This window comes from Danio aesculapii, chromosome 1, assembly GCF_903798145.1.
Source record: "Danio aesculapii chromosome 1, fDanAes4.1, whole genome shotgun sequence".
NCBI classification, from domain to species: Eukaryota; Metazoa; Chordata; class Actinopteri; order Cypriniformes; family Danionidae; genus Danio; species Danio aesculapii.
In genome coordinates this window covers 29152356-29174765 of record NC_079435.1, presented here as the reverse complement: position 1 = coordinate 29174765, position 22410 = coordinate 29152356, and the positions used below count along the sequence as shown (strand labels likewise).

At 33.4% G+C, this 22410-nt stretch overlaps 1 protein-coding gene across 1 annotated transcript in view; it reads right to left on the bottom strand.

Moving 5' to 3' along the window:
• rims1b (regulating synaptic membrane exocytosis 1b) overlaps positions 1 to 22410 on the bottom strand; it is a 109945-nt gene that overhangs the window by 61502 nt on the left and 26033 nt on the right. Inside the window, exon 2 of the mRNA XM_056458421.1 lies at positions 18315 to 18528. Within this exon, the coding sequence (XP_056314396.1) occupies positions 18315 to 18528 (214 nt within the window). The remainder of the gene's footprint in view (positions 1 to 18314; positions 18529 to 22410) is intronic.

The following is a 22410-nucleotide window of genomic DNA, read 5'->3' as shown; positions in this document are numbered from 1 at the left end:
GCATAGACAAATGTATCTGTTATTAAGACAGGCAGAGATAAATTATCAAGATTTACAGCATAGCTAATATTTCAGATTTCACAACACTTAAATGAATTGTTTGAAACAATATTTATACAGAATTTTTAAAATACATTTTAAAATTGACAGTATGACACACAGACATAAACACATCAATTACATTCACACAATGAATAAACACATTCACACATACCAAATGTATAGGCAAAGAACATGAGGTATAAATAATAAGCTGTAATATTAGGTAATAATATAACACTAAACAATCAAGATCAATCGGGTATAAAAGTCAGCTCTAATTCTTTACAAAATTTTTCTAAACCTGCGCGATTACTATATTTTGACAAATGAGTCAAAGTTTGTATATCTAGCATCCTCAGTACAAGGTTTTAAAATTGGCAGTACCCAAAGACACCATAAATTAGAACAAATTCTGTACACCACACAGAATTAGAACAAGTACTCAGTTTTTTTCAACATATCGTTCGTATTGAAACAGGAAGATGGGATGGCACATTACCAAGGAACTTTTACAAACAAACTATAAGAATGTGCCAATTTGAAAATATTGGCCAATACTGATACTGATAACACTTTATATTTGGAAGCTGCTATTTGATATATAGACCAATAAATATAAATCTGATCAGATTTTTTTTCTAAGCTTGTATTCAAAAAGTGAATAGCAAACTAGTTCAGTGGACAACTGGTAGTATTTTAAAACCTTATCTGTAACGAATAATCTTTCTTTTCGAAAAATCAACATCAGACTGATGTTTCACTGTAAAAAAAAAAAAAAACTCACACACTGCCAACATATTGACTTTCTTCTAACAAAAACCTTTCTAAAGTGTGAACCTGCTATATGCATCCTGTCACATAATGTGGAAAGCACTAATAAAATACTTAATAAAAACTTGTTGCCAGCAATACACATCTGAAGTTGATTATCTGGTGGAAAAGTCCATATTTTATCTGGTTTAATATATTGAGAATACTGATTTGGCTCACAAAACTGTGCATCTATAACAAATGCAAAGAGAAAGTTTACTAAACAATTTAAATGACGGTATTATGTCATATTAAACCTATAAAATGTCCAAAAATGAAGATGCTGAATATACTGTATATATTTTCATTTACTATATCCAATGAAAGTTCACACAACCAAAATTTCCATGCATGTAAAGGAATTGATCAACACAATTTGCAATCTCTTTTGCAATCTCTTGATGAAGCTTTTTAAATCATCAAAGATTTGGTTGAGTATAAATTCAATGGAATTTCTGTATTTATGTTTCAAGGATGCACATTAGTCTTGGGGGTCGGTAGCAGTGTTGGGTAAGATACTTCAAAAAAGTGAATAAATAAACTAATTACATCATTAAAATTTTATTTAAATTACTTTTACAATAATGTTATCTGAAAAAACACTCAATTACTCAATTACTGAATAAGCAATTTAATTACTTGACTTTTAAAATCCATATAAATCTCAATTTCAATTCTTGTTTCATCAAATTAATAAACTGCATTTCATACACATTAACAAATTTCCAATTTCATTGTTTCTTAGGCATGTGCAATTGTTGGACTAATCTGACATACTTTGGTTGATCAAAATCGGGTTCTTATGCAAAGTATATGAATAACAATATATACATACACTTTTTCACACTTTGCTGAATATATACCTCATGTTTTCTTATATTTACCTTAAACTTCTATTGTTGAAAAATATAAATATTTTGCAAAATATTTTTGTATAACACAAAAATATGATTAATCTTATTCTGTGAATTGATTTACACATTGTCAAAAATACATAATAAAAAAGTCATTACAACTTTTGTTTTTATCTTCAACTTAATTTAGAAAGTTAATCAGGTTTCAACTTATTCTTTTAAGTTAAACAGTTTTAAACAATGTTTAAAAGTCAGCTCAAAAGATGTAAGTTAAAATGACTTGTAAAATTAAATTGGTTCAACTTAAAAAAATTAAGTGAGCAACTTTTATTTAGTGGTGTACAGCACCAGTACAGCACCAGTAAATAATGTTTTTTAAGGCAAGTACATTATAAGAAACTGTAATTAAATTAACAGAAAATTAAAAGTAATCCCTTAATTTACCTTTTAAGCAGAAAACCAATTTTATTACAGTAATAATTAGGTACTTTGTAACTAATTACACCCAACACTGTTTGGTAGGTAATCTATAATGTTACTAAAAATGTGATGTACAGTATCTTCTGAATAAGAAACAGAAATCTGTCATCCTTTTCTTCATCTGTGTAGATTTTTGCAATGCAAATGCATCCGTTATTATATCATAAGCCTCACATTTATCAATCTGCTTCCTCCCATTTCTTTCCTTTTCCCCAATGAAGCCCTATTATTGAGCACTGTAATGGTTCATTCATGAGATGGATGGCTGAGTCTGCCTAAAATACATCAGCCGACACCATATTTCTTCCCTTCCTCCGCCCATATTTCTCCCATTCTCTCTCTCTTACACACTCTCTCTCTCACACGTTTTTTTTAGCTAGGCAACATGACAGGCCTGATGTGACATGATTAGCAGCAATGCTAAATCAAAATAACAGCTCAATGAGTTGACTTGACAATGAGTTCTTAGCTTTAAAAGCACAAAGGTCCAATCTATTGATCTAGCATTAGGCTCTTAAAGCACCTTCAGAACGACAGTAAATTTGCTTCTACTGCAACACATGATGGTGTCCATGCTTTTCCTTCGAAATTATATTTGATTGAGAAGAACCCTGATCTCTGTGATTGTTAGCTCAGGAAGGAAGCCAAAGGTCTGTGCGATACATAAAATGTGTAAATTATATGGACACCCTTCAAACGACGCTGCATGTTTTATCAGCTGGATGAATGGTGAGAACGGAAAAGCTGACATCCTCTGTAAAGCCTGCATCGTTTTAGTCATCTTTAGCACTCGGTGATCAGTCGCAAATGGGTTATGAAAGCAAGAGCTTAAATGATGTACAAAAACAGGATGTTCTGCAACAGGAAAAGCCATGAATGCTTCATCTAAGCAATAACAATCTGCAACATTATAACATTTCATAAAGGTTTGAAATATTGTATGTCACAAACAACAGTACTCACATGGTGGCATCCCTGATGACGGATCCCCTTTCACAGGGTCAAACTTCAACTCCATCAAAATCAAGAATAAATGTCTTTAATTGCCAGTGCCGACAAAAGTGTCGCATTTCGGTTTTGACCTGATCTTTAAAAGAGATGGGAGGCTGTTCTAGGACAGTATGGATATGAGGGAGAGTGAGAGAGAGGGAATGAGAGAGCATCATGGCATGATTGGATCCAGTTGGCGCGACTCCAGTGTAATCTGAGGTAAATCAGATGTGCAGAGGCCCACAGCTGTCAGCCAGCCAGAGAAACACTCTCAGGAAGGATTAGCAATCCCTGCTAATCCCACCGTGCTACTGCTAGCCTTTGCTAACCGTTATTCAATAGAGTGATGAGAAAATGCAGCTCGTGGTCTTCTGTACGATGTAACTGAGAAACTTTGGTTGCCTGTTTGATCTCAAAAAGAGAGATCCCTGGTTTCAATGGTTTATTGTGAGTAATGAGCTCATTTGGGTGAAAACTGGCTTATGATCACAAGAGTTTGAGACACCTAAAAATGCTAATATGTTTTGCAAAAGGATAGATGTGTAGATGGCTGGATTACTCGGCACTAGTTTTGTGCAGTCGAGGATGGGTAAAATAATCCAAGGATTTAATCCTTGAATTAGATAAAATTCGAGCTGCGCACACAACAGAGGATTCACTTTCTCTCCATTTTATTTTGTTGCTTTTTTCCACCGAAGACCGGTTTACAACAATATCCAGGGCAGCTAAAGCCATTAAAGCTTCACATCTTGTGAAGGCTTGATTTTCGCTGTTCTCAACTAGAGAACCTGGGGAGGGTAAAAAACTACAACAACAACAAAAAAATTAAATGTAGGCCTTGCAATAAGGCCATTGTTATTTAAGAAAGAGAGTGAGAGAGGGAGAGATTAAATCTGAGAGAGAGTAAGAACAGTGGTTTCGACGTATTCCTGAATAGCCTGAATAGGATTTACTTGCGCAGGCAAATCACTAAACTGAACTAAGTATCAGAAGACCAAATAAAAATCAGACAGTAAACAAGCTTAATTTAATTCAACTCCAGACCTGAGGTCAGCATATATAAAAGAGGGAGAGTGAAAGAGAGCGAGAGAGAGAGAGAGAGAGAGAGAGAAAGAGAGAGAGAGAGAGAGAGAGAGAGAGAGAGAGAGAGAGAGAGAGAGAGAGAGAGAGGGTGAAAAAGAGGTGGGTTGTTGTATGTTTGTATGTGTGGGTGTGTGTATGTATGTGCGTGTATACATTTAAATGGATGTAAATACATTTCTCTATAAAAGTGTGTTTCAGCCTCCCCTGCTTTAATAAATACTGTTCTCCATGGCAACTAAATCTGTGAAAGAAGTCTCCAAAATAGATAATTATTAACATCACAATTATGTGCATTTATAATTGTTACATAATTCTTCATTTTCATTTGTGAACATCCTAAGGTTGTATTCTCAGTGTTCCTTCATATGTGCCTTTTTTGCATTATATAGATATATAAAGTAAATGATGACAGCAATAAAATTACTGTTAACAACAACAACAACAACAACAAAAAATAATAAAATAATATTTTTTCTTCCGGAGAAAGTCTTATTTGTTTTATTTCGGCTAGAATAAAAGCAGTTTTTAATTTTTTAAAAACCATTTTAAGGTCAAAATTATTAGCCCCTTTAAGGTATTTTTTTGATAGGCTACAGAACAAACCATCATTGTACAATAACTTGCCTAATTACCCTAACCTGCCTAGTTAACCTAATTAACCTAATTAAGTCTTTAAATGTCTCTTTAAACTGTATAGAAGTGTCTTGAACAATATCTAGTCAAATATTATTTACTGTCATCATGGTAAAGGTAAAATAAATCAGTTATTAGAAATGAGTTATTAAAACTATTATGTTTAGAAATGTGTTGAAAAAATCTGCTATAGAAACTGGGGAAAAAAATAAATAAACGGGGTTAATAATTCAGGCTAATAATTCTGACTTCAACTGTGAATATATATATATATATATATATTTATATATATATGTGTGTGTGTGTGTGTGTGTGTGTGTGTGTGTGTGTGTGTGTGTGTGTGTGTGTGTGTGTGTGTGTGCGTGCGTGCGTGTGTGTGTGTGTGTGTGTGTGTGCTTTTTCTCATTAAAAGTCTCTGTTGCATTATGTAAACAAACTGTAATTTAAAGGTTTCAAATATTCAACATTAAATTGAATTAACTTTGTTTAATTGACACAAGGGTTTAAAAAACCAATGATTAATTTGTTGTATCACTGAAACTATGCTAATATGTAGTTAATAAGACCTCGGAGAGGGAACGTTCAAATATTTAATAACATCTCGTTGTTAAACTTAGGTAGTTTTAAAAACCCTTTGCTGTCAGTCAGTTCAAACTATTTGTGTCCATGAATTCAAAAACTACAACAAATCTCCTCATTATCATAAAAAAAGATCATTTTAAAATTCTGTCAATAAGCCTGGAAGGAGAGTGAACATAATGGCATGACTAAATGACATACTGCATGTATGATCCTGAAGAGAAGTGAATGCAGGTGGGAGACGACAGTAAAAAATAAGGCAGACTATTGCTTTTGCAGTGGTCTGGGGAAAAGGACTGGGCTAGTTCAGAAGAAATGGGTTATGAAAAATAACTGCCTTCTTCTCAAAAACTGACAGATCTGCTGACACAGTCTCCATTGCAAACCCCAAAGAGCAAACTTGCCCATACATCACATAAATACACGCACACTTGCTTTCAGTGAAGCACTCAAGGGAATTTAATATTAAAACAGACACCTGTACCAGGCTGCCTAATGTCAGCACTAGTTTAAAAAGCAAGCGGTCACTTGATCTTTTGAAAAACAATTTTCAATTTTCATAATACCTCGTTCTGCTTAAGAAAATACTATATCCGTTTTAAAGCACTTATACAGTAGCTGCCAAACATCAATCCAAAGACCTCATACAGGCTCCTGAAGGACTTTCACATTTGCTTGGCTAAGCTCAATCACTGGCAGGCTAAAGAAAGACTGAAAGGAGGAATAGCATGTGCGTACATCAGCATTTGTGTACTTCATGTTAACAGAACAGGGATAAATAGAGTCCCAAGCCAGCTGCTGGTCAGAAGGGAGGTGTTACACTGGTAAATAAAGCTCATTCCTTCGCCTAAAACTTGACTAATGGCTAAGCTAAGCAGTTTTTGCACTAAAAGGCTGTTAGGAAGAGACTGCTTCTTTATCTTGTTAACCAGCCGCAAGCATGTTGCTCTTCAATCATTTTGCATTAGATTTCCAAAACATTTCCACTAGTGAGTAGTTTTAGCATGTAGTTAGCAGGTACATGCTAAATGCTAATGTCCAATCTGCTCTGTGAATAATCACATTGATGGCACTTTGTGTATAATTGGTCTAAAATGTCATTACAAATAAAAAATAATGGTTCTTTTACTTAAAATATTGGCACAATATTTTAAAGATGCAGAAGCTATATAATATATACGTTATTAACATAAGCGCAGTAGGAACGAGGGCATTTCCAGCCATTTCAGTGTTAATGCCCTACTAAAAAAAAACAGCTTAACCAGCCTAAAACCAGATTTGTACAGCTTAAACCAGGTGGTCAGGCTGGTTTTAGCTGGATTTAACTGGTCATTTTCCAGCCTGGAAATGGCCAAAACCCCTCTAAAACCAGGCTGGTCAACCAGCTAAAACCAGCCAACCAGTCTAGGCTGGTTTAAGCTGGATTTTTCAGCAGGGTGAACAACTTTTTGGAAAAAATTAAATGTAATGTAAACGTAAGCATAGACGTAAAATCGTTTTTTATATAAAACTGCCAATTTCAAATTTATTCAGATTAGCGTACATGATTAGATATTTGATTGTATTTATGTGGTAACTTACTGGCAGCACTGTTGCCAGCAAGTTACTGCAACAGTAACTTACCAGTAAATGTGTTATACAATAGCAGGGCCCTACCGCAATTTCATTTTACAGTAAAATAGCCTTACCGCTACTCAGTGTTGGGCCAGCTATTTGGTAAATGTAGTGAGCTAATCTATTAGCTATTCTACTTAAAATGTAGCTTAACTACACTGAAAGCTACATCCTCAGAAATGTAGCAAGGTAAGTTAAAACTACATGGCAAAAATAGCTTAGCTACATCTAAGCTTTTGGTTTTTTTTTTTTTTCATTTTTAAATAGAACCAACTTGACGCCAAGCCAGTTCTGTCTTGGTGATCAATGAAACTGCCAATGAAACATATGCAGCATAATTGTTAATTTCGGTTATTTACTGCAATTAACATGCTGTTCCAAACAGAAACAAATTTTAATAGACAGCAAAAACAAATCAAGAAATCCTTTTATAAAAATCAAGAAATCCTTTTATACACATTTAAAATACTATAGTATTTTATGGTAAAGGGAAATATATATTTTATAGTAAATGGAAATATATAAAGAAAGATGTATTATATAAACACTATAGTATTATATATATATATATATATATATATATATATATATATATATATATATATATATATATATATATATATATATATATATATATATATATTCATTCATTTATTTTCTTTTTGGCTTAGTCCCTTTATTAATCTGGGGTCGCCACAGCGGAATGAACCGCCAACTTATCCAGCACATGTTTTACACAGCAGATGCCCTTCCAGCTGCAACCCATCACTGGGAAACATCCATACACACTCATTCACACACATACACTCAAACACAATGGTTAATTTTAGCATACCCAATTTACCTGTACCACAGTGCGCCACTGTGTCGCCCTGTTATTTATATATATATATATATATATATATATATATATATATATATATATATATATATATATATATATATATATATATATTTTTTTTTTTTTTTTTTTAAACACACTAGTATTTTAAATAATGTATTTACATTCATTCATTGTGTTTTCGGCTTTGTCCCTTTATTAATCTGGGGTCGCCAAGGTGGAATGAACCGCCAATTTATCCAGCATTTGTTTTACCCAGCGGATGCCCTTCCAGCTGCAACCCATCACTGGGAAACATCCATACACACTCATTCACACACATACACTCAAACACAATGGTTAATTTTAGCATACCCAATTTACCTGTACCACACTGCGCCACCGTGTCGCCCTGTTATTTATATATATATATATATATATATATATATATATATATATATATATATATATATATATATATATATATATATATATATATATATATATATATATATATATATTTTTTTTTTTTTTTTTTTTTTTTTTTTTTAAACACACTAGTATTTTAAATAATGTATTTACATTCATTCATTGTGTTTTCGGCTTTGTCCCTTTATTAATCTGGGGTCGCCAAGGTGGAATGAACCGCCAATTTATCCAGCATTTGTTTTACCCAGCGGATGCCCTTCCAGCTGCAACCCATCTCTGGGAAACATCCATACACACTCATTCACACTCATACACTACTGACAATTTAGCCTACCCAATTCACCTGTTCCGCATGTCTTTGGACTGTGGGGGAAACCGGAGCACCCGGAGGAAACCCACGCGAACGCAGGGAGAACATGCAAACTCCACACAGAAACGCCAACCGACCCAGCCGTGGCTCAAACCAGCGACCTTCTTGCTGTAAGGCGACAGCACTACCTACTGCGCCACTGCATCTCCCTTCTGTTTTATGCCTACTATTATTTTTTCATGTAAGTGCACTTGTGCACATTTGCAGAACAAACAGTGAATAAATTTTAAATCAATTCAACTCTAACAAAAGCACAGGATCAGAATTAACTTTAAAACATGTTTCGAGGTATGATCCTGCTTCAGAAATAATTCCTCTACAGTCATCTTTCCATCAAGCAAGTTTCTCATGTCAGTCCAATGATTGATTGGCAACGTCACCGACCGGAGCGAGAGGTGGCAGTAACTCACCAAAAAGTTTGTTTTCGAGCACCGTCAAACACGAAGAAGGAGAATTTGCCATTCTTACTATCACATGGATTTACTTTCATCGGCCAGACACCAGCTTCACAGCTCCGTGAATGGCGGTGGCTTCACTTAATGATCCACAATCGGTAAATGTAGATGGTGTGTACGCTACTGCGCTACTTGCTTAAAATAATATGCTACTGAAAAGCTATTTGATTTATAAAGTAGCGACACTACCGCCACGCTACTGAGAAATGTAGTTAAACTAGTAGTGTCACTACTTGTAGCAACGCTATTGCCTAACACTGCCGCAACTTATTTTTATGGTAAAATGCCCTTTAACACATTTTGATTTTACAGTATAACAATTTTTACAGTACATTTACTGTGATTTATTTACATTTTACTCTAGCATTACAAAACCTTTATTTTTTAGTATTACTACAGTTTATAATAAATTACAAACAAGTGACTATTTTTTTACATAAACAATCTAATTTTTGTCTTCAACTACAGTAGCAGTACTTGATTACTTTGATTACAGTAGATTACCACAAAGTCCTATTATGCGGTAAGTTACTGGAAAAGTTTTAAAGTGAACCACAATGCAGTGCATATTACAGTAGTGAACTGCATTTTACTGGGTGTTTTTTAGACATAGCATTACACTACAACTTACACTCCAAATTTACAATACAAAGATTCCCTCAAGATTTTGTTATGTGATGGAATCATCTATTAATGAAGTGTAGTAAAGTACTTGCATGTACAGTACTTTGGGCTTAAGCATTAACACCGTTGTACTGTTCAACCATATTTATAATCTTAGCACTTTAAAAATGACAAAATATCACCAAACAAGTGACAGTTAAAAAGTAAGGCAGTATATTTGTCATTTTACCACTATAACACTATTACCACTCATTCAAGAACAGATAACAAACACAAACACAGCAACAATAACACACAGACACCTGACAGGAAACACATCACACACATAATAGTACAAAAACACGCAAGTCGCAAGTGCCCACTGGAGTGCAGGGTAACTTCTTTTCTTTCTGAGTGCTTTCATCAATACTAACAAAGTGAATAGTGAATATTGCATAACCATATCGGGCATGGTAAAACCTTGCATTTTGTCTTTGAACTTTCACCCCATGGCATGCCTATTGCAGTCCCAGGGCACAAGCAGGTGCAGTGAACATGCACAGATAAGCATTCGCTCATCACTGGTAGCACTTAAGTGAAAGGGCAATCCATTCACGGTGTCTACTGAAAATACTCTATTACAGCTGACATTACAGTGTTTACGTTAAACCCATTCAACTAAAGAGCAACCAGTTTTGAGACATCAAAATTCCAACAAATCCAAATAATACCCAATTCCCCTCACCCCCTTGCTGTGAAACTACTTCAGCATCCTTAGCATTAGCAACAAGGAAGGAAAGGGGGATGGGGTTCAGCCAACACATGCTAGTTTCCTATTAGCTGGATCTCAAGAGGAAAGAATCGGTGGCCCATGCAGAATCTACAATACTCAGAATGTCTTACCCTGTCTTTCCCTATGAGACACTTTGCATGAACAGAAGACAAATAACGGGCGCATAATTAGTCCAAATTTGTTTGTGCTCAATAAAGCAGGAAATAAATACAGAAATCAGTTCATGTGAGGTGACAATGCTATTAAAAATGTATTTTCACTGAAATAGACAAAAAGTAAAAACCTTCAGAGCGAATGACCTTACCAAACACCATGAGAGTTATTAAAAAAATTAAATCATGAAATAAGTGTAACCACATTATATTCGTCTTACATTAAAGCATCTCAAACTTATGTTTACTTTTTTCTTTCTTCAAATATAACAATGATTTACCAGCCAATTTGAATGTTATAACTCAAATGAATGGGCATTATCAGTGGTTATCATCTGATATATATGGGCCAGTACGGGCCTTCTGCGCCTACTAGTAGGCTCAGAAGGTCGCTATCATCCATCCACATGGTTAATCAGCTATAGATCACATATGGCTGCGGCCGGAAGTTAGCAAGAATTATTTCTATTATTTATTAAATTTCCCATTAATTGTAATTTATTAACATCTACCCTTACCCCAATCGCAAACCCAACTGTCACAGTAATGTTAAAACAGATCTGGATCTGGAGTCTTCACTATTAATATAGCTGATTAACCATGAGAATTGTTTTATATTTTTATCAAATTTCCCATTGATTGTATTTTTTTAACGTCTACCCCTACCCCAACCGTCACAGTAATGTAAAAACATATCTGGATCTAGAGTCTTCTCTATTAGTATAGCTGATTAACTCTAGGGGTAAGGACGCAACATAAAAGGTAAGACTGCACACATAATGCTGCTTAAGAAAATATATAAAGTTTTAATGTACACAATGATTTTCTCAAACAAAATTAGTCTTTTTCAACTTAAGGAGCTCCCTTGACAACAAAAACAATCAATAAAAAGAAAATACAAAATAAAATGGCGTCAAGCTCCCAACTTACTAAGTACAAATATTTACATCCAGTGAACAAATCCAAAAAGGGCCAAACAGCAGAGTAGTCTGTTAACCGGCAGAGGTCAAATTTTCAGTGACAACAAAGCAAGAGCTACCGCACTAAATACTGTGACAGACTTTCCTCAGATACACTGAAAAACATTATGTCTGCAAACCTGTTGCAAACAATTACATTTAATAATATTCAACTTTATTTGTTCATTTAAATTCAGCCCAAATAAATTGTTTATAACCACTTAATGGAAAATAAAAATAGTAAATCCAAGAAATCATCTTTGGATAATTTTTTTCAGTGTACATATTTATTAAATTTCCCATTAATTGTATTTTATTAACGTCTACCCCTACCCCAACCCTAAACCCAACCGTCACAGTAATGTAAAAAACAGATCTGGATCTGGAGTCTTCTTTATTAGCCAATTAACAATGTGAATGGATGTAGTAGGCCCCTACAGGCCCATATCTATCAGCTTATAACCACTGATAAAGTCCATTCAATCAAGTGATAACATTCGAAGCAGGTCCATTTACTGTATAATTTACAATAAAACAGTAAAAAGATATTCCTATTTATTTATTTATTTATTTATTTATTTATTTATTTATTTATTTATTTATTTATTCACATTAAGTTGATGTATATTACCTTTTCTGTTACTTAGCTAATGATTTGCATTATTTTTGTATTATGTGTTTAATCAAAAACACATTTTGTCTGTTATTATTTCTTAGTTCAATTTAGAAGATTTTTGTAGTTCACTTGCATATAATATAATAAAATATGCAGTTACAAGTTGTCTAATATACATGCTCAATTATTCCATCCCATATCTCTGTAAAAAAAATAGTAATAAATAAATCAGTCAGCCTATTTTTTTTTTTTTTTTGGGGGGGGGGGGTGAATTTCTGCCAACAGCTGCCAAATATAACTATAGTTATTTAAAAGTGTATGAACTCCAACTTTGTTTTGTACTTCTGCATCAATTCAAATCACTCACACAAACGTACATACTCAACTGCTTATATCAGCAACAGAAATGGCATTAGTTCATTCAATCCTGTGATATTGCACATTCAGACATAACACAAGTTTCTCAAATCACATTAGTAGAGTGCACAGCAAAAGAGAACAGAAAAACTCTAACCACTTTATCCTCCTTGAGTCATGCAGTCCAGGAAGCAGAGGGTGAAAGACAAGCAAACAGAGGTAGAGGGGAGAGGAGGGGGAAGTAGGGAGGGTGGAAGGTGGAGGAGAAAAAAGTGTGAAATTAAAATTGAAAATAAATGGTGAGAAATGGAAAGAGAGAGAGTGTGCGAAAAAGAAACATGGGGAGGGAGGAGTAGGAGGAGGGAAAAGGAGGTGGGAAAGTGTTAGTGAAGCAACCACATTTTCTCTTGTGTGTCAAAAATAGCTACCCAGGCTCATTGAAAAAAAAATGTGTCTACCAATATTTTGGCAAAACTCCAAATTCAAACCTACAAGTTGCTTTTTTTGTTGATATGAAAATTAGGCAGTAAACAACTTTTTTTTTCTTTTTCAGGGAAATTATTATCAACGAGCAGATAATCAACTTCTTGCACAATATTACAGCTGTGTTTCATAATTTATTAACATGTTCAGAAATTGAAACATAAATGGTTAGATTTCACTTGTATTTCAACATGTTCCTTTTTCGTATATGTGACCACTTGAATGTATTTTATCAAGACATTTCCTATTTATTACACTTGGAATTAATATGCATTTTCATTGAGCCATTCACAAGTACAATAGACAACCATTAATACAGGTGTAAACAAGGGCTAAAATATTTTGAGCTTGTCCACTCTTGAGCACTTACTGAAGTAGTTGAAAACACATTTCAACAGATTGCTTTTCGTCTTGAGTCTAAGACCTATTCATAGCATTTTGCATAATTGTATTAATTTGCTGATGGAATAATAATAATTGCATAATTGAGGCCTTGTGACGAATAACCGTAAGTCCATATTCCGTCACCTTAAAATTATAAGGAAATATCCCCAAACTGTTTCTGTATGCAAAGTTCACACACACAATTAACATCACATGGTTATCTCTTGTTTGTCGCACAAACTCAGTTGTATTAATTCAATTGAGTTTTGTAAATAATTTTACAATCAGATTAGAAACAAAAGATGCCTCTCTCTGTATCATTATTCTTCTGTGTTTATACACTAATAAATAACTGCATCGTCTTGGAAATACCATATTAACAAATAACTAAGCTACATAAATACAATTTCTGAATATTTCATAAAGTTCCCTCAAAAATAAAAATGTACTCACCATTTACTCTCGTGTTTTCAAATCTTTGAGTTATTTTTTTTTCTTTCTGTTGGACACAAAATAAGATAGTTTGAAGAATGTTGGAAACCAGTGGCCACTGACATCCATACAATTACTATGGAAATAAATGGCTTCCAATATCCAACATTCTTCAAGATATCTTCTCGTGTTCAACAGAGGAAAGAAACTCTAACAGGTTTGAAACAAGTTAACGGAGAGTAAATGATGACAGAATTTTCTTTTTTTTTTTTATTGATGCCGAAAATTAACAAAAAATAAAATCCTGAAAACATCTAAAATCTTTAAGTTTTTTTTTTTTTCCACAAAAAAGAAATTAGTGTTAGGCTAAAAATGAGATTCTCCAAATATAGCCAAACTTCTTGCATTTTCTTCTCTCTTTTGGTTTTTGAGTGTTTATTTTATTTTAAAATTATGAATATGCTGTTAATCAATTTGTTTACACAAAATAAGGTGATTTCAGTCAAGTGTCACATGATCAGTTTTTTTTTTTTTTTGCTTGAAGACACCAGAGGCCTTGCATTAAAAGAATTTGTAAAGGCACTGAAGCTGCATCAGAAATTGCAAACTAGATATAGGTACTATTTGAATTTACTTCACAATAATTAGTACATTCTATATAGTATGACTATGAATGGTAAGAATGGAATTCGGATGTTTAGCATCTGCCAAGTTGTTATTATCTTCCCATGTCAGTTGTGTTGTTTCACACCCTTCATAAATTCTCTCACTTGGTCTCATGGGATATTAAAGTGTTCACTGAACGTGTAGTGCAGAATCACATATGAAGTAGTAGGTCATCTGGATGCTTACTGTTTATTTGAATACTATAAATATCTTATGCGCCTTGTATACTATTTTTCACATATTATTGGGAAGTACACGATTTTGATGCTCCATCGTTATTGTATTGTAAACAATCATATAAATACGTTACAATGCTGTATTAGAAACTGCACTCATTGGAAATAAATATTTATATTTTTATGTATTTACACAATATATAACGTTTTTTTGATTGATTGCACTGCCTTAACATTTACTCAGTGTATTTAATTGTAGAAATGTTCACCAAGAATTAGTACATTATTTTGAACTTGCTTGGCAGCTCACCTGGCATTACATGCGTTAACTAACATCATTGAACACTACAGTCCCATTTATATATTTTTTGAGAAAGCTGAACATGTTTGTGTGCCACTCACTGAATATTTCATTTTTGAAAACAATAGCATACATAAAAAAGCAACATTATATCACTTCAGATGTTTTTTTTTTCATGAGCCTGAGATGCAAAACAGACATATGCACGGAAAAAATTAAAATAAATAAATAAATAAATAAATAAATAAATAAATAAATAAATAAATAAATAAATAAATAAATAAATAAATTAATTAATTAATTAATAAAGGCACTCTGAATTTAAATTCATGAAATATTGGCATATTGAAGTGAAATGTTATTCGTTGAGTGATTAATGGTCGTTGTTTTTTTCTTATGTACATAACACCAAATGGCTAACAATGGTCATGTATGACTCTTTAGTATAAATGAAATGTTAGAACAGAACACTGACATTTTTTGGCATGCTCTCATCACAAAACCCAGATGAAATGGTCCAAGCAACCTCTCGGGATGCTTGTCCGACAGTGTGAAGCCCCGCTGAATCTGTGTGTGCATCATATTTATTTTAAACTATGTGTATCCGTGGATGATTGAGCTTACACGACTTTGTATCTGCAATGCCCCCTACAGGGAAACACAGAAACCGCATGTGAAGGGTGTGCTCTGTTGTAGCCTTGGCCTTTAAGGTATTGATTGATCCTGGGCGTTGGCTGGGCAAATCTGACACATACTGATCTTTCCTATGCAAATTATCAGAAGGGAAAGACTAATTATCAAAAGGACATCTTAATCGTGACCATTAAGAGTAACTGAACTCTGATTAGCATAAAAGTGAATCTGAGTGATTGACTCGAAACCCTTGAACGGCTTGTCAACACATACAGTTGAAGTCAGAATTATTAGCTCCCCTGAATTATTAGCCCCCCTGTTTAATTTTTTCCCCAATTTCTGTTTAATGGAGGGAAGATTTTTTTAACACATTTCTCTACACAATAGTTTTAATAACTCATGTCTAATAACAGATTTATTTTATCTTTGCCATGATAACAGTAAAATAATATTTGACTAGATATTTTTCAAGACACTTCTATACAGCTTAAAGTGACATTTAAAGGCTTAACTAAGTTAATTAGTTTAATTAGGCAAGTTAGGGTATTTAGGCAAGTTATTGTAAATGATGGTTTGTTTTAGTGACTATCGAAAACTTATATAGCTTAAAGGGGCTAATAATTTTGACCTTAAAATGTCTTTAAACTGCTTTTATTCTAGCCGAAATAAAAAAATAAGACTTTCTCCAGAAGAAAAAATATTATCAGACATACTATGAAAGTTTCTTTGCTCTTTTGAACATAATTTGGGAAGTATTAAAACAAATTCAAAGGGGGGCTAATAATTCTCACTTCAACTGTACATACATTGGCATTCACACACTTGTGCACAATACCCACATTAAGAATAAAACGTATATTTATAAATACACCAATATGCCAGGTCTTGCTGATACTGAAACACTTACTTATACTTATTTTAATTGAATCGCTAATAACCAATTGATAATTTAGTGTTGTAAATCCTAACAATATATTATAGATTATAAAATACCAATATTGTAAATAGGTTGAAGTACAACCAGAAATATTATTGAAAAATAATTTATTACACAGTTGTTTTTTTCATCCTATTAAACTTTAATTCCTTTTCAAATATTTTAAAACTACAGTATTCACTATTATTTATTCCTCCGTTGAAAGTCTTGTTTCTTTAAATTTGGCTGGGATAATCATCATATTTATAAATTATTTGTGAAACTGCTAAGATCAACATGTTAAGCTTCCTTTAAGTTATTTATTTATTTACTTAGTTACTTTTTTTGGATATAAGATCAAAAAAGAAAGTTAGTTAATAATAATTTGATGATTTACAGTATATCGAATGATTAGTTGTGTTGATATACAAAGTTGCGGGTTAAAAGTTTATTACATAGTACATTACATTACAAAACAATAAAGATGGTTGTACTTTTTAAAGAGCAGTTTATATACCAGGTCAACATTTTATCCGTGCACATCAAATCACCCTGTCATGTTTGTAAGGATAGCACTCTTAAATTTTAAATCTTTCACCAAAACATTTTGTCATAAGTGACTTCCAGTCAGAATTTGCGAGGGCTATAAATAATTTCTGGCTTAACTGTATATCACTCCAAACCTAAAAGATTTGTATTCATCTTTGAAACACAATATATATGTTTTTTATATAATTTATAATGAATTCTGTCCCTTGTTTGATAGTCACTAAAACTGTCACATACAATCAACTGCACCTCAATCATACATACAAACATCCTGGAGGCATGGTTATCTCTCAGGTTTCTTAAAAAATGTGTAATGTGTGCTCAGAATAAGAAAAAGGCAAAACTGTTTGCTGAATTAACTTTACAGAATAATAATCTAACTCAATAAATGGGCATAAACCACCATAACCCACACTGACCAATTATTAATATCATACCAATATATTGTGCAAGATTTAAAAAAAAAAGCTTACATGTTACATTAACAGTAACCACAAAACACTGCTTTTAGAGGCTTGGCCTTGTTGAAAACCCTGTGATGGACTTTAAATGACAGTAGGGGACTTCACCCAGCTGGGCTGGACGGAACTGAAGCAGATTGTTCCTCAGCAAGCCCAGTGAGACGAGTCCATTCTCAGGTAAGCACTCTAGAGAAGGGGGGCCGTCTTTAGAGACAGCAGCCAAGTATGAGATCCTAAAATAGACCCTCGCATGTTGTGCTGCTGGACACGGTCCCACACATTACCCTGCTGGTGCTTAGCAAAGTCAATGAAGATTTCACTCAAAGAGCCGAGTCTTTATAAAGCTCAGAGTAGCTGTGGGTGGTGTGGACTTTGCAGTCTAAATCTGCAGACTTATATGGTAGAAACTGAGATGAACTGTTTGGATTCAGGATTTAGACTCTCAATTCGAAGGTTTATACAGATTCAGCAAATTCCCTAAAAGGGAATCAATCAAACAACTGATGTGTGGTTAGAAAAGAAAAGGAAAAAAAAATGTTTAGTCTTTTGTAAGTGTAATAAAAACAAATGAAGTTTCAGGTGGGAATTACTCTATGGTGAGAAAGATGATGTGGAGGATGAGGGGAAAAAAAACACAAAAAAGCAATGAAAGGGTCTGACGGCATGGTACTTACGTTATTCGAGCGCAGCGACACTCTTCCCCCGCAGCGGGCACAGAACTTGGTCTGGCAGTAGGAGCACAGATGCCCACAGCCATCTGCAAACTTGGTCTTACGGCAGATGCCACAGGTAGGTGCATCATCTTTATGGACAGCCTGCTGTCGCTTCGTTTCTGCCCCGATCTTCCTCACCTGCTCCTTATAACTCTCAAACTGCTGGTGCAGTGTCCTTGTGGAAACAATGGAGAAAGAGAAAAAAATATGCAGCTGTTGATTTGTGGTAAATAGAATTAAAAAAACAACCTAAAACAAAATGTCCAGCATTACTGCATTACCTACAGTATTTCAAATCATTAGTTTGTCTATAAAATGCCAAAAACTTCCTCAAGGAACCCTGGATTTTTGGAATAAAACATACATTGCAAAAGCAAAGAAAAATGTCTTCTAAAACCCAACAGGGATGCACTGCTCTAAAGTATTGCATATGATCAACAAAAAACTTTCATTTTTTAGATGAAAACAAACATGCTGAATCAACATTTTGGCAAGAGTTATCAGAAGAACATAGTGTGGAACACAAAACCAGTCTTACGTTCAATTGTTTTAATAATCCCAGCTTTCTGTTGATGTATGATTTGTTATAATAGGACAATATTTGGCAGAGAATCTGAGGGAATAGTGAGAAAATCACATTTAAAGCTGTTTTTAAAGCTAAAATTGAGTTTTGATAGATTTACAGAAGGACATTTACAAAACCTCTTCATGGAAAATAATCTTTATTTAATATTTAAATGATTTTTGACTTAATAGAAAAATCTATAATTTTGACCCAAACAATGTGATTCTGGCAAAAAGATACACTTGCAACACAAGAGGTTTTGTGATCCAGGGTCACATAATATATCTGAAATATATCAAACAATGTACATCAGTCTGCATAAAGCCAGAATTCAAACTAAGAATTTTTTTTACCTAACTCCACTTTGATTGTCTTCTCCCTTCACTAGAACGAAAATAATCTGTTAATGAACTGCCAATGAGCCGCTGCTGTCTGCTAAAAAAGATGGAGTTTCGTAGCAGAAACATTTCTCAAAGGAAAAGCACATTAACAGTTCTCTTATAGCAAGTGGTTAGCCGCTCTAATGACCATGGTAAAGATATTTAGCCATTTAAAATAGATTCCACTGGAACAAAAAATAAAAAAGACAAAGCTTGTAAATTGTGAATACACACTGGATATTTCTAAAAGTAAAGTTGCCTCTGATACTACAGGCTGATAATATTCATTGGCACCTCCATACACAAGTTACACACCTAATACGTGTTACAGTATGTGAAAACATGCAGTACATTGGCTACTCTGCAGTAAAATGGATCTTCAGGAAAACAAAACTGCAAAAGCAAGCGCAAAGCATCACCTCTGTTTGTGGCGAACAGCCATGATCTGCAATTTCCTTTCAAAATCCCAAACCTGCATAAAACACCGACTGCGGAATCCACTGAAACTCTGAAACAAAAGCACACTTCCTACAACTTCTGCTCTCCATGGCTGGAAATGCTAGCGTTCTCTCTCTCGCTCTTTCTGGAATCAGATAGCAGACTGCAGTCCCAGGTATCTGGATGGAGGTTGTGACTTTGAGGAGTCTTGGCCAGTGATGCTATATTACGCAGTCAGGATGAAACCAATACGTGGGAAGTCGAAGGCGTGGCGTCAAAGATGAATCATTGGCAGGAGAATCAAAGTATAGAAAAGTGACCTCTTTAAGGTTACAGTTGCCCACATACTATAATGTTTTAGAACCATACTTTAGTGAAATGCTTGATCTAACCTGTTGTGGTAATTGTAGTTGCTGAGGTAATACAGCATCTATAGTAAAATACACAAATCACTCAATTCTGTACCATGCAAGGTTTCTAAACTGTAAAAAAAAGTTGGGTTCCTCACAATTACTAAGTGTTGTCTCAACACAAATTAAGTTAACTTAATAGTTTTTACAAATGTAGGTGGATTGGACATAAAACAATTAAATTGTCCCACTAAAAAAACTTAAGAATTGTGTTGTTTCAACTCATTTTAAATAAGTAGTTTGATCAAGCAGCAAGGATTAGGGCTAGGGTTCTCATTTCATTTTTTGAATGTACATCCATATACAGTTAAAGCCAAAATGGTTGAAATTTTAATTATTAAAAAAAAAAATTCCCAAGTGCTTTTCAACATATTGTTTTCAACACATCTTTAAACATAAAGACATAAACATAGTTTATTTAAAAACATAGTTTAAATAACCAATGTCTCATTAACCTCTGTTTTTTCCATAATGACAGTACATAATATTTTACTAGTTATTTAACAAAACGCTCATATTCAGCTTAAAGTGCAATTTAATGTTATATATATATATATATATATATATATATATATATATATATATATATATATATATATATATATATATATATATATGTCAGAATTATTAGCCCCTCTTTTATTTATTTATTTATTTTTTCAATAAATGATGTTTAACAGAGCAAGAAAATTTTCACAGTATTTTCTGATCATATTTTTTCTTCTAGAGAAAGTCTTATTTGTTTTATTTCTGCAAGAATAAAAGCAGTTTTTAATTATATACTTAAAAAACACCAATGTTTTTTTTTTATAACTCTCAATTTTCAGAGTTTCTACATTTTCAGAGTCCAATTTTCAGCCATGCCTGCATGTATTGAACCGACTTTTGAAATTAAATACGTTATGTTTTCCACTAAGGCAACACGCAGTGCCACAAAGTAACTGGGTAAGCTGAAAGTGAGTGGAGTGAGTGAACAAAACAAAGACAGACATTCCAACATAGGACGCACATTTTCAAAACTGACTTGAGCATTTTTTTTTTTTTTTTAAACAAGTATGTTCACTCATCATGTTTTTAAAATATCTGCAAACATATCATGGCATTAAACTGTTAAAAACTCATTAACTGTTAAAACCTGTTTAACTCATTAAAATAAGATAAAGTAAAAAAACACGTTGTCATGTCTTTAATTTTTTACAATGCATTTCATACAATTTTTTATACATAATGCATTTTACAAAAAAAAAAGGAAATAAATGGAAAACACAATCCTAAAATACTGGAAACTGTTCATTAGTGGATATTTAGTTAGTTTACAGTGTCAGCTAGAAGGAAGAGTCTGTGTATACATAAGGTAAAATAACTGGTTACATATCAGCAGGTTATTAGTCTGTATTTGTTATGCAAAAAGGGAAACTGAAAATAAGACAGAATATATGAAACCATAAGCAAAGTCATGCTTGCTTACCATTTTAAATATAAACAATGTCGATTACTTTCTTCATTCCAGAGAACTATGGACATGAATTAAAAGAATCAGGTAAGATGACATAAAATTAGAATAGCCTTCTCTTGCTGGCTTTTTAAATTCTTGAAGAAAATTCTTTTATCCTTATGCATTGACTCGACTGAAACTGAATAGCCAGTAACAGTTCATCAACAGACACCGATTCAACATTTTCAAGCAGCCAAAAAGATAATAATCGAAACACCACAGATACTAAGTTGCACAGACAAATACTCTAAAATAATTCTAAAATAACAATTGTGAAAATCTAAAGCAGAATTACCATCGAGAAAAATGTGAATAACAGAAAGACTTCATGATGGTTAAGGTAATATAATTTGCGTTTATTTAAATTAAATGTGTAAACATTTTGTCTGGACTGACTTATCAATTAACAAAAAACAAAAGACTCAAAATACTGATTAATGATTTCTGATTCAGGTAAAACCTAATAGAAATTTACAATCACAATTTTATGCGTACATTACATTCCGGATTGTTCTGTGTTTTGGTGATTCTGAGTTGCTGATACTACAGCTAAATCTGGACCCACTATTCCTCTAGACAACTTGGCTGGTTATTGAACCAAAGTAAAAACACCATCAATACATTTCAGTTATAAGAGACTGCAGTTGGCTGTGAGGCTTGAACTTTAGTCTTTCCACACCTTTGTAAAAGGCAAAACTAGTCCTAAAATAGCTGCAAGGCAGCCTCTGATGACATCACTGTGAGGTAAACTTGTAACTTGCTAAACCTC